This window comes from Salvelinus sp. IW2-2015, unplaced genomic scaffold (genome assembly GCF_002910315.2).
Source record: "Salvelinus sp. IW2-2015 unplaced genomic scaffold, ASM291031v2 Un_scaffold4537, whole genome shotgun sequence".
In the NCBI taxonomy this organism is placed as follows: Eukaryota; Metazoa; Chordata; class Actinopteri; order Salmoniformes; family Salmonidae; genus Salvelinus; species Salvelinus sp. IW2-2015.
In genome coordinates, this window is record NW_019945807.1 from 1 (window position 1) to 16,185 (window position 16,185).

Here is a 16,185-nt window from a genome sequence, read left to right on the forward strand (position 1 = left end):
AATAATCTAGATAAAAAGCCGGACTTCTCTGTTAATATTCTAGATAAAAGCCAGGGTCTTCTCTGTTAATATTTAGATAAAAGCCAGGACCTTCTCTGTTAATATTCTAGATAAAAGCCAGGGCCTTCTCTGTTAATATTCTAGATAAAAGCCAGGACTTCTCTGTTAATATTCTAGATAAAAGCCAGGGTCTTCTCTGTTAATATTCTAGATAAAGCCAGGCCTTCTCTGTTAATATTCTAGATAAAAGCCAGGACCTTCTCTGTTAATATTCTAGATAAAAGCCAGGGCCTTCTCCTGGTACAATAGCTTCTGCTGTGTTGTGATGGCAACACACCTGTGCAGTGAACTGTAGCTGTGTCTGTCTGCATTTTCATTGTTTGTGTTTTGTTGTTGTCTTGTCGAACCAACCGCTGGCTAGTCAACAGATGAACCTATTAGCCTAGTGCTCCTGTGACACTCTGTGATGGCACGTACACTAACAGATACTGACAGTGTCTGCTCTGACATCAGCTCTGCAACGGTCAACCATCAACAGGGTTGGGGAGTAACAGATTACAGAAAAATATACAGTGGGGAGAACAAGTATTTGATACACTGCCGATTTTGCAGGTTTTCCTACTTACAAAGCATGTAGAGGTCTGTAATTTTTATCCAGAAAAATCCAGAAAATCACATTGTATGATTTTTAAGTAATTAATTTGCATTTGATTGCATGACATAAGTATTTGATCACCTACCAACCAGTAAGAATTCCAGCTCTCACAGACCTGTTAGTTTTTCTTTAAGTAGCCCTCCTGTTCTCCACTCATTACCTGTATTAACTGCACCTGTTTAAACTCGTTACCTGTATAAAAGACACCTGTCCACACACTCAATCAAACAGACTCCAACCTCTCCACAATGGCCAAGACCAGAGAGCTGTGTAAGGACATTAGGGATACAATTGTAGACCTGCACAAGGCTGGGATGGGCTACAGGACAATAGGCAAGCAGCTTGGTGAGAAGGCAACAACTGTTGGCGCAATTATTAGAAAATGGAAGAAGTTCAAGATGACGGTCAATCACCCTTGGTCTGGGGCTCCATGCAAGGTCTCACCTCGTGGGGCATCAATGATYATGAGGAAGGTGAGGGATCAGCCCAGAACTACACGGCAGGACCTGGTCAATGACCTGAAGAGAGCTGGGACCACAGTCTCAAAGAAAACCATCAGTAACACACTACGCCGTCATGGATTAAAATCCTGCAGCGCACGCAAGGACCCCCTGCTCAAGCCAGCGCATGTCCAGGCCCATCTGAAGTTTGCCAATGACCATCTGGATGATCCAGAGGAGGAATGGGAGAAGGTCATGTCGTCTGATGAGACAAAAATAGAGCTTTTTGGTCTAAACTACACTCGCCGTGTTTGGAGGAAGAAGAAGGATGAGTACAACCCCAAGAACACCATCCCAACTGTGAAGCATGGAGGTGGAAACATCATTCTTTGGGGATGCTTTTTGCAAAGGGGACAGGACGACTGCACCGTATTGAGGGGAGGATGGATGGGGCCATGTATCGCGAGATCTTGGCCAACAACCTCCTTCCCTCAGTAAGAGCATGGAAGATGGGTCGTGGCTGGTCTTCCAGCCATGACAACGACCCGAAACACAAGCCAGGGCAACTAAGGAGTGGCTCCGTAAGAAGCATCTCAAGGTCCTGGAGTGGCCTAGTCATCTCCAGACCTGAAACCCAATAGAAAATCTTTGGAGGGAGCTGAAAGTCCGTATTGCCAGCGCAGCCCCGAAACTGAAGGATCTGGAGAAGGTCTTGTATGAGGAGTGGGCCAAAATCCCTGCTGCAGTGTGTGCAACCTGGTCAAGAACTACAGGAAACGTATGCATCTCTGTAATTTGCAAACAAAGGTTTCTGTACCAAAATATGAAGTCTGCTTTTCTGATGTATCAAATACTTATGTCATGCAATAAATGCAAATTAATTACTTAAGAAATCATACAATGTTGATTTTCTGGATTTGTTTTAGATTCCCGTCTCTCACAGTTAAGTGTACCTATGTGATGCACTATTGTAAAGATGGTTGTTCACTGGACCATCATAAGGTGAATGCACCAACTTGTAAGTCGCTCTGAGATAAGAGCGTCTGCTAAATGACTTAAATGTAATGTAAATAAAAAACTACAGACCTCTACATGCTTTGTAAGTAGGAAACCACTGCCGATTTTGCAGGTTATTCAAATACTTGTTCTCCCCACTGTTATATATCCGTTACGTTCCAGCAAAACTATTGTACTCAGATTACAGATACTTTTGAAAAACTAGCTGATTACTGAGAGGATTACTTTTAAATTCAGGATGTTTGCGCAAAAAAATCTTTGACACTTCTCTGTTTTCGACGCTATTTATTTTTCAACTCGAATCAATGAGCCCAATCAGTCGTCCGTGACAACACAATCATAAACAGAGTAGGACTGGCTAATAAGTCCTTAGTTTTGGGGTCATACTCTGGTAACACAACTTCCATATAAGTCCTGTTCTTGAGGATCACGGGGTGTAACATTTACTGTAATGACTGGAATTCTGATAGACTTTGGTTTTTAACGTGACGATATAATTTAATCGTATTATTATATGTAGTAGAAAGCGATGGGTCAGAAGAAGCCTACATAACCAACCCATAAAGTAAAATGTAACATCCATATATGGTCAGTTATGTAAACTTCAACATTGATTTATCCTGCAATAGATGTCGTTCAATTGGTAATATACATGTTTGTCTTCCTCTAATGCTTCTTAAAGGGGACAGTAATCTAAAAGTAACTGAATGTAATCAGATTACTTCGCTGAGTTTGGGTAATCTAAAAGTTACGTTACTGATTAAAATGTTGGACAGGTAACTAGTAACGGATTACATTTAGAAGGTAACCTAGACAACCCTGACAATCAACACAGACGATTGTTCTCCACTAAGACCAATCATTCAGTAGTGGTCTTAACCCTGACCGTCTTCACCTCTCTCTCTCTCTCTCTTTCTCTCTCTCTACATCTCTCTCTCTCTCTCTCTTTCTCTCTCTCTCTCTCCAGCCCTCTCTCTCTCTGTCTTCAGCCCTCTCTCTCTGTCTCTCTCTCTCTGTCTTCAGCCCTCTCTCTCTGTGTCTCTCTCGCTCTCTCTCTCTCTCCGTTAATTTATTCATGGTGTATCTTCTTTGTGTGTATTCTATGTTATTTATTTACCGTCTGGTCCCTAGCTTCGTGTTTGCCTCTATACTCCAGTTAGTGGCACCCAGTAGATTCTATAAGACTGAACTGAGTTCTGGAAGTTGTTATTAATGAAGAAGGTCAAAGGACACGGAGTTTAGACCATAGAACTGTTTCCTGTAAAGCTGCTGAACCTCCGGACTAAAGAGGAAGCCTGAGGCTCTACACAGAGGATGGCGCAACTATTAAGAATGTGGTATATTGAAGCAAGAATTTGATTCCAACAATATCATCAGTGAGTCCAGTTGGACTACAGTCACACAAAACCCCACTGTCTCCCTCTCTATTTTCTGTTCCTCTAATCCCTGACCTCGAACCTCTCTCCTGCCCCCTACAGGTTCAGGGATGTACGGCCAGGACGGGCTGATCGGCGCCGAGGAGAGGATCATCAACAGCAAGCCCAAGATCAACAACAACATGGTGAGAGATCTGTCTGTCTGGCCGCCTGTCTGGCCGCCTGTCTGGCCGCCTGTCTGGCCGCCTGTCCGGCCGTCTGCCTGGCCGCCTGCCTGTATTTTTCTGACTGTGCTTCCGTCCGTCCGTCCGTCCGTCTTTCACCGCTATAGACATCTTGTATACAGTATAACTTCAGTGGTAACAGCACAAGTCAGAGTAAACTGCTGATCACCTGATCAATAATCAATGATAGTGGACAGTGTCTGAGATCCCCTCTTCTCAACTTAATGTCCTTCTGCCCCTTAAATACAGTTCCTTCAGAAAGTATTTACACCCCTGGACTTTTCCCACATTGTTGTTGTCGTTACAACCTGAATTCAAAATGGAGGACATTTAGATTTTATGTCATTGATCTACACACAAAAGCCCGTAACGTAAAAGTAGAATTACGTTTTTAGAAATGTTTACAAATTAATAAAAGCTGAAAGGGGGAAAGGGGGATACCTAGTCAGTTGTACAACTGAATGTATTCAACTGAAATGTGTCTTCAGCATTTTAACCCAACCCCCTCGGAATCAGAGAGGTGAGGGGGAGGCTGCCTTAATCAACATCCACGTCTTCAGCGCCCGGGGAACAGTGGGTTAACTGCCTTGCTCAGGGCCCGGGGAACAGTGGGTTAACTGCCTTGCTCAGGGCCCGAGGAATAGTGGGTTAACTGCCTTGCTCAGGGCCCGGGGAACAGTGGGTTAACTGCCTTGCTCAGGGCCCGGGGAACAGGGGGTTAACTGCCTTGCTCAGGGCCCGGGGAACAGTGGGTTAACTGCCTTGCTCAGGGCCCGGGGAACAGTGGGTTAACTGCCTTGCTCAGNGGGCCCGGGGAACAGTGGGTTAACTGCCTTGCTCAGGGCCCGGGGAACAGTGGGTTAACTGCCTTACTCAGGGGGCAGAACAACAGATTTTTACCTTGTCAGCTCTGGAAATCTCTTGAGTCAATAAGTATTCAATCCCTTTATTATGTCAAGCCTAAATAGGTTCAGGAGTAAACATTTGCTTAACAAGTCATATAATAAGTTGCATGGAGTTTTCCATGATAAAAAATAAACGTAGTGGAGCTATAAGCACAGGCCAAACCCTCGAGGAAAACCTGGTTCAGTCTGCTTTCCACCAGACGCTGGGAGATGAATTTACCTTTCAGCAGGACAACAATCTAAAACACAAGGCCAAATTTACACTGGAGTTGGTTACCAAGAAGACAGTGAATGTTCCTGAGTGGCCGAGTTACAGTTTTGAATTAAATCTGCTTGAAAATGTATGGCAAGACCAGAAAATGGTTATCTAGTAAATGGTCAACAAACAATTTGACAAAGTTTGAAGAATTTTGAAAATAATAATTGGCAAATATTGCACAATCCAGGTGTGGAAAGCTCTTAGAGATTTACCCAGAAACACTCACATCTGTAATCACTGCCAAAGGTGATTTTAACATGTATTGAATCAGGGGGTTGAATACCTATCTAATCAAGATATATTCGTGTTTTATTTTACATTACATTTTTTACAAATGTTACTATTTTTCTTCCACTTCGTGTTTTGTGTAGATCGTTCAAACCAATGACAATTAAATCAATTTTAATCCCATTTTGTAACACAACAAAATGTGTATAAAGTCAGGGGGTGTGTACTCTCTGAAATGACCCTAAAACAACTCAGGGTTCTGGTGAATAGGCTGGAATATCCAGATATGATAGTAGATCAAGTATATCTAACAATAGATAGTAATAAGTAATATATATAGTAGTATAGATAGTAATATATATATATATATATATATAGTAGTATATCGTAGTATAGATAGTAATATATATATATATATATATATATAGTAGTATATCTAAATATAGATAGTAATATATGTAATAAGTAATATATAGTAGTATAGATAGTAATATATGTAATAAGTAGTAATAGATAGTAATATAATGTAATAAGTAATATATAATATATATAGTAGTATGAATATAGATAAGTAATATATGTAATAAGTAATATATGTAATAAGTAATATATGTAATATGTAATATATATGTAATAAGTAATATATGTAATAAGTAATATATATATATAATAGTAATATATATATAGTAGTATAGATAGTAATATATGTAATATATATAGTAAATATTAGTAGTATAGATAGTAATATATGTAATATATATATATAGTAGTATAGATAGTAATATGTAATAAGTAATATATATATATAGTAGTATAGATGGTAAATATATGTAATAAGTAATATATATATCGTAGTATAGATTGTAATATATATAGATTGTAATATATAGTAGTATAGTAGTAATCTATGTAATAAGTAATATAGATAGCAATATATAGTATATATAGTAATGTATGTATAAGTAATATATATATATGTATAGATAGTAATATATATAGTAGTATATATAGTAATATATTAACTTATTACTATGTATAGAATTATTATATTATATATATATATTATATATAGTAATGTACCTGCTTAGCTCTGATATATCATCAAGCTCTAGATGAGATGCACCATCCTATAGTCCATGGATACCACTAAAACAGAGAGGATATAGTCCATGGATCACCACTAAAACAGAGAGGATATAGCCATGGATAACCCTAAAATAGAGAGGATATAGTCCATGGATCACCCTAAAACGAGAGGATATAGTCCATGGATCGCCACTAAAACGAGAGGATATAGTCATGGATCGCCACTAAAACAGAGAGGATATAGTCCATGGATCACACTAAACAGAGGATATAGTCCATGGATCGCCACTAAAACAGAGAGGATATAGTCCATGGATCGCACTAAAACAGAGAGATATACGTCCATGGATCACCACTAAAACAGAGGATATAGTCCATGGATCGCCACTAAACAGAGAGGATATAGTCATGGATCGCCACTAAAACAGAGAGGATATAGTCCATGGATCACCACTAAAACAGAGAGGATATAGCCATGGATAACCATAAAATAGAGAGGATAAAGTCCATGGATCACCCCTAAAACAGAGAAGATATAGTCCATGGATCGCCACTAAAACAGAGAGGAATAGTCCATGGATTTACGCCTAAAACAGAGAGGATATAGTCCATGGATCGCCACTAAAACAGGAGGAATATAGGTCCATGGATCGCCACTAAAACAGAAGGATATGTCCATGGATCGACAAAACAGAGAGGATATAGTCCATGGATTACGCCTAAACAGAGAGGATATAGTCCATGGATCACCCCTAAAACAGGAGGATATAGTCCATGGATACGCCTAAAACAGAGAGGATATAGTTCCATGGATTACGCCTAAAACAGAGAAGGATAAGTCCATGGATCGCCACTAAAACAGAGAGGATATAGTCCATGGATCACAGTATTTCACGTAGCTATCTTCTTTCTCTGCATGCTCTATTTACCAAGAAGCATCACGTCTCCTCCTTCCCTCTTGGATCCTGCAGATGAATGTTTGTCATGTGTTTGTCATGTGTTTTGTCATGTGTTTGTCATGTGTTTGTCATGCAGATCCAAGGCCAAGCGTATAACTGTGTTTGTGTAATGCAGTCATGTGTTCTTTTTTAAATGTTTGTTAATGCATGACAGTATTATTGTTTTTGCACATGTGGAGTCCAAACACAGAACAATCAGAGTTAAAACATTACATTTTATATTACAGTGAAACTATAAATGGTTGTTTGGCTGTAGCAGGAACCTTACGGTAACCTAGACAACCATAAACATGTGTTTTCTAAAGAGAACCTCTAGGTAACCTAGAACAACCATAAACATGTGTTCTGAAGAGAACCTCTAGGTAACCTAGACAACCATAACATGTGTTCTGAAGGAACCTCTGGTAACCTAGACAACCATAACATGTTTTCTGAAGAGAACCTCTAGGTAACCTAGACAACCATAAACATGTGTTCTGAAGAGACTCTAGGTAACCTAGACAACCATAAAAATGTGTTCTAAAGAGAACCTCTAGGTAACGCTAGACAACCATAAACATGTGTTCTGAAGAGAACCTCTAGGTAACCTAGACAACCAAACATGTGTTCTGAAGAGAACCTCTGGTAACCTAGACAACCATAAACATGTGTTCTGAAGAGAACCTCTAGGTAACCTAGACAACCATTAAACTGTTTTCTAAGAGAACCTCTAGTAACTAGACAACCATAAACTCTGATCTTTTACGAGACTGAAACACACAACCAGTCTCTATGCTTCTCTGCCCCTTCTCAACAACAGACACACACTATGGTAGATAGGTGTACATGAACCACAATACTCCATATCACACACACACACACACACAATATTCCATATCACACACACAATACACAATACTCCATATCTCACCACACACAACACACACACCACAAAATATTCCATATCACACACACATACACAATACTCCATATACACACACACACACACACACACACACACAATACTCCATATCTCACACACACACACACACACAATATTCATATCACACACACATACATAATACTCATATCACACACCACACACAATACTCCATATCACACACAATATTCCATATCTTCTCAACACACCAATATTCCATATCACACACACACACACACAATATTCCATATCACACACACACACACACTACTCCATATCTCTCACCACACACACACACACAACACACACACACACACACACACACACACACACACACACAGAATATTCCATATCACACCACACAGACACATATTCCATATACACACACACACACACACACACACACACACACCCCCCGAGCCATGTCAGCGGTGTAACCTGGGCCCTGTGTGTGTGTGCTGTCAGCAGGTGGTTGATGAGACTCTGGATGTAAAGGAAGTGATATACAGTGCTGAGAGAGTCAGCGTTATGCATGGTGATGAGCTGGTGAGTACAGCACAGGTGCCCCCATCTGGTTAACCATGGGGAACTGCTGGTGAGTACAGCACAGTGCCCCCATCTGGTTAACATGGGAACTGCTGGTGAGTACAGCACAGTGCCCCCATCTGGTAACATGGGGAACTGCTTGATGAGTACACCACAGTGCCCCAACTGGTTAACATGGGGAACTGCTGGTGAGTACACCACAGTGCCCCCCAACTGGTTAACATGGGGAACTGCTGGTGAGTACACCACAGTGCCCCAAATTGGTTAACATGGGGAAACTGCTGGTGAGTACCACCCGTGCCCCCATCTGGTTAACATGGGGTGCTGGCCGAGGCGAATGGGAAGGACAGAGAGGAGGGATGGATAGGAAGAGAGGAGGGATGGGGAAGAGTAAGAGGTAGGTAGGGGAATGGACCGAGAGAGGAGGCGAAAGAGAGGGAGGGATGGGGAAGGAAAGAGAGGGAGGATGGGCGAAGGAGAGGAAGGGTAGGATGGAGAAGATGCGGGCGGAGGGTAGGATGGAGAAGAAGCGGGAGGGAGGGTAAGAAGGGGATAAAGGGGGAAACCAAAGCGGCGTTACAGTCCCTTGTTTTATTCATAGCGGGAGAAACTCCCATCTACACGTCGCACCAGGTTTGACTCTCCCATGTTGCACCATCTGACGGGACTTTCTGCATGGATGCATGTATGTGTTGGAATGTACACAGGTTCCACTGAATGTATTTATCCACACAAAGAGCTGAGGCACCTCAGCATCTGTGTGAGTGGGACCAGACAGATCCTATGGCTGCCTGTAGATGGACTATTCATCCTGCATCAAACTCAATGGGTTATTACCATGACAGTGCTTTAACATAGTCACCGTAAGGTAGTTATAAATAGCTAGATTGTCAAGATAAAGATTGTTTTTTTAATATATCAATGCATGTCTTATAGTGTTTGTTCTTGTCTTTACACAAACTAACTCTCGCTCTCTCTCTCTTCTCTCTCTGTCTCTCTGTCTCTCTGTCTCTCTGTCGCTCTGTCGCTCTCTGTCTCTCTGTCTCTCTGTCACTCTGTCTCTCTCTGTCACTCTGTCTCTCTGTCTCTCTGTCTCTCTGTTCTCGTCGCTCTCTTGTCGCTCTCTGTCTCTCTGTCGCGCTCTCGCTCGCTCTGTCGCTCTCTCTCTCTCCTCGGCTCTGTCGCGCTCTCTCTCTCGCTCGCTCTGTCGCTCTCTCTCTCGCTCTGTCGCGCTCTCTCTCTCGTCGCTCTGTCGCTCTCTCTCTCTCGCTCTGTCGTCTCTCCTCTGTCGCTCTCTCTCTCGCTCGCTCGTGTCGCGCTCTCCTCTCGCTCGCTCTGTCGCTCTCTCTCTCGCTCTTCCTCTCTCTCGCTCTGTCGCTCTCCTCTCTCGCTCGCTGTGTCGTCGCTCTCTCTCTGCTCGCTCTGTCGGCTCTCTCTCTCGCTCTGTCGCTCTCCTCTCTCGCTCTGCTCTCTCTGCTCGCCTCTCTCTCGTCGCTCTGTCGCTCGTCTCTCCGCTCATCTGCTCTCTGCTCTGCGTCGCTCTGTCGCGTCTCTCTCTCGCTCTGCGCGCTCTATCTCTCGCTCGCCTGCTGTCGCGCTCTCTCTCGCCCGCTCGCTCTGTCGCTCGCTCTCTCTCTCGCTGCTTGTCGCTCTCTCTCTCTCTCCGTCTGTCGCTCTCTCTCTCTCGCTCTGCTCTGTCCGCTCTCTCTGTCCTCTGTTCGCTCTGTCGCTCTCTCTCTCGCTCGCTCTGTGTCGCTGCTCTCTCTCGCTCGCTCTGTCGCCGCTCTCTCTCGCTCGCTGTGTCGCCGCTCTCTCTCGCTCGCTGTGTCGCTCTCTCGTCCTTCGCTCTGCTCTGCGCATCCTCTCTCTTCTCTCTCTCTCTCTGGTCGCTCTTCTCTCTCTCTCGCTCTGTCGCTCTCTCTCCTCGCTCGCTCTGTCGCCTCTCTCTCTCGCTCTCTCTCGCTCGCTCGTCTGTGTCGCTCTCTCTTCTCGCTCTCGTCGCTCTCATCTCTCGCTCGCTGTGTCGCTCTCTCTCTCGCTCTGTCGCTCTCTCTCTCGCTCGCTCTGTCGCTCTCTCTCTCGCTCTGTCGCGCTCTCTCTCGCTCGCTCTCTCGCTCTCTCTCTCGCTCGCTCTGTCGCGCTCTCTCTCGCTCTCTCTCTCTCCTCTAGGAATCCTACCGCCCTCTGGGCGAGGACTTCAGCTTCGGGAGCTCTGCTCTGATTGGTCTGCTGGTGATAGCGGTGGCCATAGCAATGGTGATAGTGATCAGCCTGGTTATTCTGAGGAAGAGACAGTACGGAACCATCAGCCACGGCATTGTGGAGGTGAGCTGCGACATCACACACACACAGTACGGAACCATCAGCCATGGCATCGTGGACAAACACACACACACACAGTACGGAACCATCAGCCATGGCATCGTGGACAAACGCACACACACACAGTACGGAACCATCAGCCACGGCATCGTGGACAAACGCATACACACACAGTACGGAACCATCAGCCATGGCATCGTGGACAAACGCATACACACACAAGCCAATGCATATGGTGCATAAACACACAACACGGTACTTGTAGCTCAGTCCATTCTCTAAGGTCTCTGTACTCTGGATAATAAGTTATTTTTGCTCAGGTTCTATTTCACCCCTGACCTGACCTCGAAACCTCTGTACTCAGATAACCTCTCTGCTCAGGGCAAATAACCGTCCGTAGAGTTTGATTACAGGACTGTTGATACCTTTAAGCTCTGCCTATTTCACCCCTGACCTGTCCTGTGATAGGTTGACCCCATGCTGACCCCAGAGGAGCGCCACCTCAGCAAGATGCAGAACCACGGTTACGAGAACCCCACCTACAAATACCTGGAACAGATGCAGATCTAGGATTCGCTGTGGCACCAAGCAGAGAGGAGGGGGCAACATACTACTGACCAATAACAAAACATACTCCTCAAAAATCATTTGCATAATTACATCAGATTACAATACATATATTGGATTTGTTTTAAACTGATCCTTGACAAAATCCTGCTAAAACTACTGCTACTATTGTACTATACAGCTCCCTTTGAATCATGTGGTTTCTTTTAAAAAGGAGATGTACCTATCTCTACGTTTTATATAATATGTGATTTTAATTATTAATTATTACGATTACTCTCTGAAGATCAAGATGTATTACATTTCTTCTGATGTTTTTTTTATTTTTTATTTGTTGTTTTTAAAAACATGCAACAAGGTAAAAACCAAGCCACGCATGGAAGACTGACAACATAGCGATGGGGACACTAACGTTTTCTTTCCCATCGTACCAGTGTCCCCAAATACCTTCTGACGGTCTTCTCATAATAACTTGTTGTTGGTGTCTTTTTCAATAGATTGCTTGTATATGAAGGTTCTTTGTACCTAATTAAATGATGTATAGTAAAACTACAAATGAGGAAAAAGAATGAAAACAAAATCATGAATTCAGATACTTTCTATTCTTTGTTATGATTACAAACAAAATATACATAAACAGTTTAAAATTATATATATATATATATATATAGTAGCTGTTTTTATTCCACCAGGGAAGATGTTGAGCCTGTGGGATGGTGGCTGGGTTGGGATGTTTTGGTGCGGGCATGATGCGGCCAGACAGACAGACAGAGACAGGAGAGTGGGCAGACAGACAGGAGAGTAGACAGACAGACAGGAGAGTAGACAGACAGACAGGAGAGTAGACAGACAGACAGGAGAGTAGACAGACAGAGACAGGAGAGTGTGCAGACAGACAGAGACAGGAGAGTGTGCAGACAGACAGAGACAGGAGAGTGTGCAGACAGACTGGAGAGTGCACAGACCCCCAGCTGATCTCACACAACTCAGACCATACTCACGCAGACCAATACTTGACCTTTTACTCTCAATTATACCTTGAACCAAAATCCGGTACCCTTCAAGCCTAACTTAAAGGGTCCCATCCCCCTAACTTTTTCTAAGGAAGTGACGCCTATAAGCGGCCTCAACCCTATAACTTAGACTCACTCTTGTACCCCATTCATAAATGATTTCGACCTAAATAATTAGGACTAGACTTACCCCCTATATTCACCATTGCTATAACCTTAACCTCTCCTCTTACTATGCAGCTTATAACCGTTTGACCCATCTCAATGAACTGACTCAAGACTTACCCTATCCGCTCAGCACACTCATGACTACTAAATACCTCCTAGTATTACCCCTAGACACGCACTCTCAATGAAGCTGACATAGATGCTTACCTAACCCCTGAATGCATACCAAGAACGACACACGCCCTTATCTACCTGACCCATCTCAATGAACTGACTAGACTTACCCCTTATTACCCCCTACCCCCTGACCCATCTCAATGAACTGACTAGACTTACCCCTTATTACCCCTGACCCATCTCAATGAACTGACTAGACTTACCCCCTTTCATAATCCACTTAACCCTAACCTGTACTCACCCAAATCTCATGAACCCACTTGAATAGAGCTGCTTCGAACACACCCTGGCATCTCACTATAACCGCCCTAACAAGCGTTCCTGACCATCTTCAATGAAACCCATTGACCAGACTTATTCCACCCTACTTACTTTAACCACCCTAAATTTAACGGTGATTAGGAACTGCCTGCCCATCTCAGGGATCCGAACTGTGGCCACTCATACTGGACCCCTTATTACCGCCTGGGCTACTACTCAAGTGGAGGTTTCTACAACTAAGTATATCTCTACTTAACTTCTCAACCTCTACACCTGGACCATTCTACTATACGAACTCGATCAGCCATTCATATTACCATATATAGATCCGCTCTATAGATACAGTAAGCTTACCATCTAACAGACACCCTATCAACCCTTAAGACCATCTCAATCGACACTTGACTCATAGACGTACTTACCCGACCAGTATACCTATTACTGAGCGTTGCTGCCGTCATCGACAGCCCACCACCATGACCCATCTAATGAACTGACTAGACTATACCCCTCTATTCCTTAACGCTAAAAACTTGGGAAAATTGGACGAATTTTTGGCGCCTGTATAACCACGATTCCTTTCACACTAACTGACTAGACTTAACCCTGTACCATACCACCCTTATTATAACTCACATTGAACCCATTCCTTCATGAATAGATCTAGTACTTTCTACATCTATTTTCATTACCCTTCCCTTTTATATAGATACTGGTAGGAACCACATGTTTCTTATGACTGAACTAGACGCACTTTACACCCCCTTATATAACACTCTAAACCCTCTACCGGTTGCTGCGCGCTTGTTCTCTATGAAGCTGTAGATCCACTCGAGTTCCACCCTCGAACCAATACTCAAATGGATATTTGATCTAAGATTACGCACCTATTTGGACCTTGCTTAAAGTCCGCACTCGCATGACAACACACATCTAATCCAAATTGAACTGACTAGACCTTAACCCTTATTACCAAACCCACCTGACCTATATCTCAATGAATATGACTAGACCTCGATTAAACCCCCCTTATTACCACTTCACACCCCTCGCATAAATATGTACCCACTATTGTGCTTACAGCATGCAACTGAACTAGTACCCTGATATATGCCGTCCGGCCTATTACCACCTTGAGGTTAGCCCCATAAAACCATACACCATACCGACCACAATCTTCAATGATACTGACTTATGAATTTGACAGCCCCCGGTTGTATGGTTACCAGCTCCCACAATACAGACACCCCATCTCAAATAAGATCCACTGGGACTAGACTACTCCATTATTATCCAACCTTTTGCAAATAATTGCAACTAGATTCGACGGCCTACCTACTACACATGAGCTAAATGACATAGACCCTTACTCAAAAACCTATGGTAATTACTCCTCACCCTGTTGACGCCAGTCTCCCTTAATTGAATCTAGAGACTAGACTTACACCCTTATTACTCTCGGCTAACCGATACCCTCGTTGATCATGACCCCCATCTCTTAATGAATCTGACATAGATTACTTAACACCCCTTATTACCCCTACACCTAAACACACCGATCCAAGTAAAGTAAAGGTTGACACCTAGACCCCTATTCTCAAGATTTAAAGTACTGACTCAGCACCTTACCCCAGGACTCGGCTCACCTTAAGTGAAACCGGGGAATCCTCTTAAGTATTATACCGCCCTCCCCGACGCCCGAGTTCTCAATGAACTGACTAGACTTACCCCTTATTACCCGCCCCTCGACCCATCTCAATGAACTGACCTAGACTTACCCTCTATTACCTCCCCTGACCCATCTCAATGAACTGACTAGACTTACCCCTCTTATTACCTGACCCATTCGACCCCCATCTCAATGAACTGACTAGACTTACCCTTATTACCCCTGACCCACCTTCAATGACTCATGACTGAACTTACCCTTATTACCCGCCTACCTGACCCATCTCAATGAATATGATGATCACCTGTTCATAGTCCACACATTTCATATGTGAATGAACTATGGAAGAGTGACCATATTTTGGCCTCCTGATATGTTCTCGAGATGGGTTAGTGGTTCTGAGTCCATGTTTTGGCTCCTGATATGTTCTCGGATGGGTTGTAGTGGTTCTGAGTCCATGTTTTGGCTCCTGATATGTTCTCTGGATGGTGTGTATTGTAGGTTGGTTCTGAGTCCATGTTTTGGCTCCTGATATGTTCTGAGAATGGGTTGTAGTGGTTCTGAGTCCATGTTTTTGGGCTGCCTGATATGTTCTCGGATGGGTTGTAGTGGTTCTGAGTCCATGTTTTGGCTCCTGATATGTTCTCGGATGGGTTGTAGTGGTTCTGAGTCCATGTTTTGCACAAGTAGAAATGAATCTGAGAACCAGTTATGGATGTTTTAATTCACCTGAACACCTGCTGGCTTTGCTGATCCTAAAGCACAGAACAGTTTTTGGAATAGTCTTTCTCAAATCATTACCAAACACACTCGCTGGGGGGCTTGTGACAGACAGATGTGGATGGAAAGAGAGACAGACAGACAGACAGACAGACCGATGTGGATGGAAAGAGAGACAGACAGACAGACAGACAGACAGACAGATGTGGATGGAAAGAGAGACATGCAGACAGACCGATGTGGATGGAAAGAGAGACATTCAGACAAACGATTTGTTGGTGATGAAAGAGAGACAGAGACGCAGAGACAGACAGATGTGGGATGAAAAAGGAAGCAGACAGACGACGATGTGGATGAAAGAAGAGACGAAACAGGACGATTGAGGATGCAGAAAGAGAGAGAACAGACAGAACAGAAGACAGACCATGATTTGTGATGGGAAAGAGAGACAGAACAGGGACCATTGATGGAAAAGAAGAGACAGAGAACAACAGACAACAGACCGACTATGTGGATGAAAAGAGAAGACAGACAGACAGACAGGACACAGATGTGGATGGAAAGAGAAGATGCGACAGAAACGATGGGGATGGAAGAAAGATAGAGACATGCAGACAGATGTGGATGGAAAGAGAGACAGGCAGACAGACAGATGTGATGGAAAAGAAGACAGA

At 43.5% G+C, this 16,185-nt stretch overlaps 1 protein-coding gene and 1 long non-coding RNA gene across 5 annotated transcripts; both read left to right on the plus strand.

Moving 5' to 3' along the window:
- The first annotated feature begins 3,569 nt into the window (after positions 1–3,569).
- Positions 3,570–12,452, plus strand: LOC112077409 (amyloid beta precursor like protein 2). 4 transcript variants are annotated; one of them, XR_011478141.1, is made up of 5 exons: positions 3,572–3,673; positions 8,534–8,614; positions 10,784–10,939; positions 11,405–12,284; positions 12,361–12,452. XR_011478141.1 is itself a non-coding variant. In XM_024143927.2 (4 exons), exons 1-4 carry the CDS (start codon positions 3,599–3,601, stop codon positions 11,504–11,506), a joined length of 411 nt encoding a protein of 136 aa, XP_023999695.1. In that variant the 5' UTR covers positions 3,570–3,598; the 3' UTR covers positions 11,507–12,452. The 4 variants fall into 4 exon arrangements, 3 of the variants coding, with proteins under 3 accessions (XP_023999695.1, XP_023999696.1, XP_023999694.1); XM_024143927.2 differs by having other exon boundaries at positions 3,570–3,673; positions 8,537–8,614; positions 11,405–12,452; XM_024143926.2 differs by having other exon boundaries at positions 11,405–12,452.
- A 3,106-nt stretch (positions 12,453–15,558) lies between these two features.
- On the plus strand, positions 15,559–15,770 carry LOC139026362 (uncharacterized). Its single transcript, XR_011478142.1, has 2 exons — positions 15,559–15,628; positions 15,687–15,770. It is a non-coding gene; the product is annotated as an uncharacterized lncRNA (long non-coding RNA).
- Positions 15,771–16,185: the final 415 nt, after the last annotated feature.

Bases quoted from the DNA above. Each gene is read 5' to 3' on its own strand.
- LOC112077409 (XM_024143926.2), top strand. From the start codon at position 3,599: ATGTACGGCCAGGACGGGCTGATCGGCGCCGAGGAGAGGATCATCAAC. The intron at 8,615-10,783 runs GTGAGTACAGCA...TCTCTCCTCTAG, and splicing joins TTATGCATGGTGATGAGCTG to GAATCCTACCGCCCTCTGGG. The intron at 10,940-11,404 runs GTGAGCTGCGAC...GTCCTGTGATAG, and splicing joins TCAGCCACGGCATTGTGGAG to GTTGACCCCATGCTGACCCC.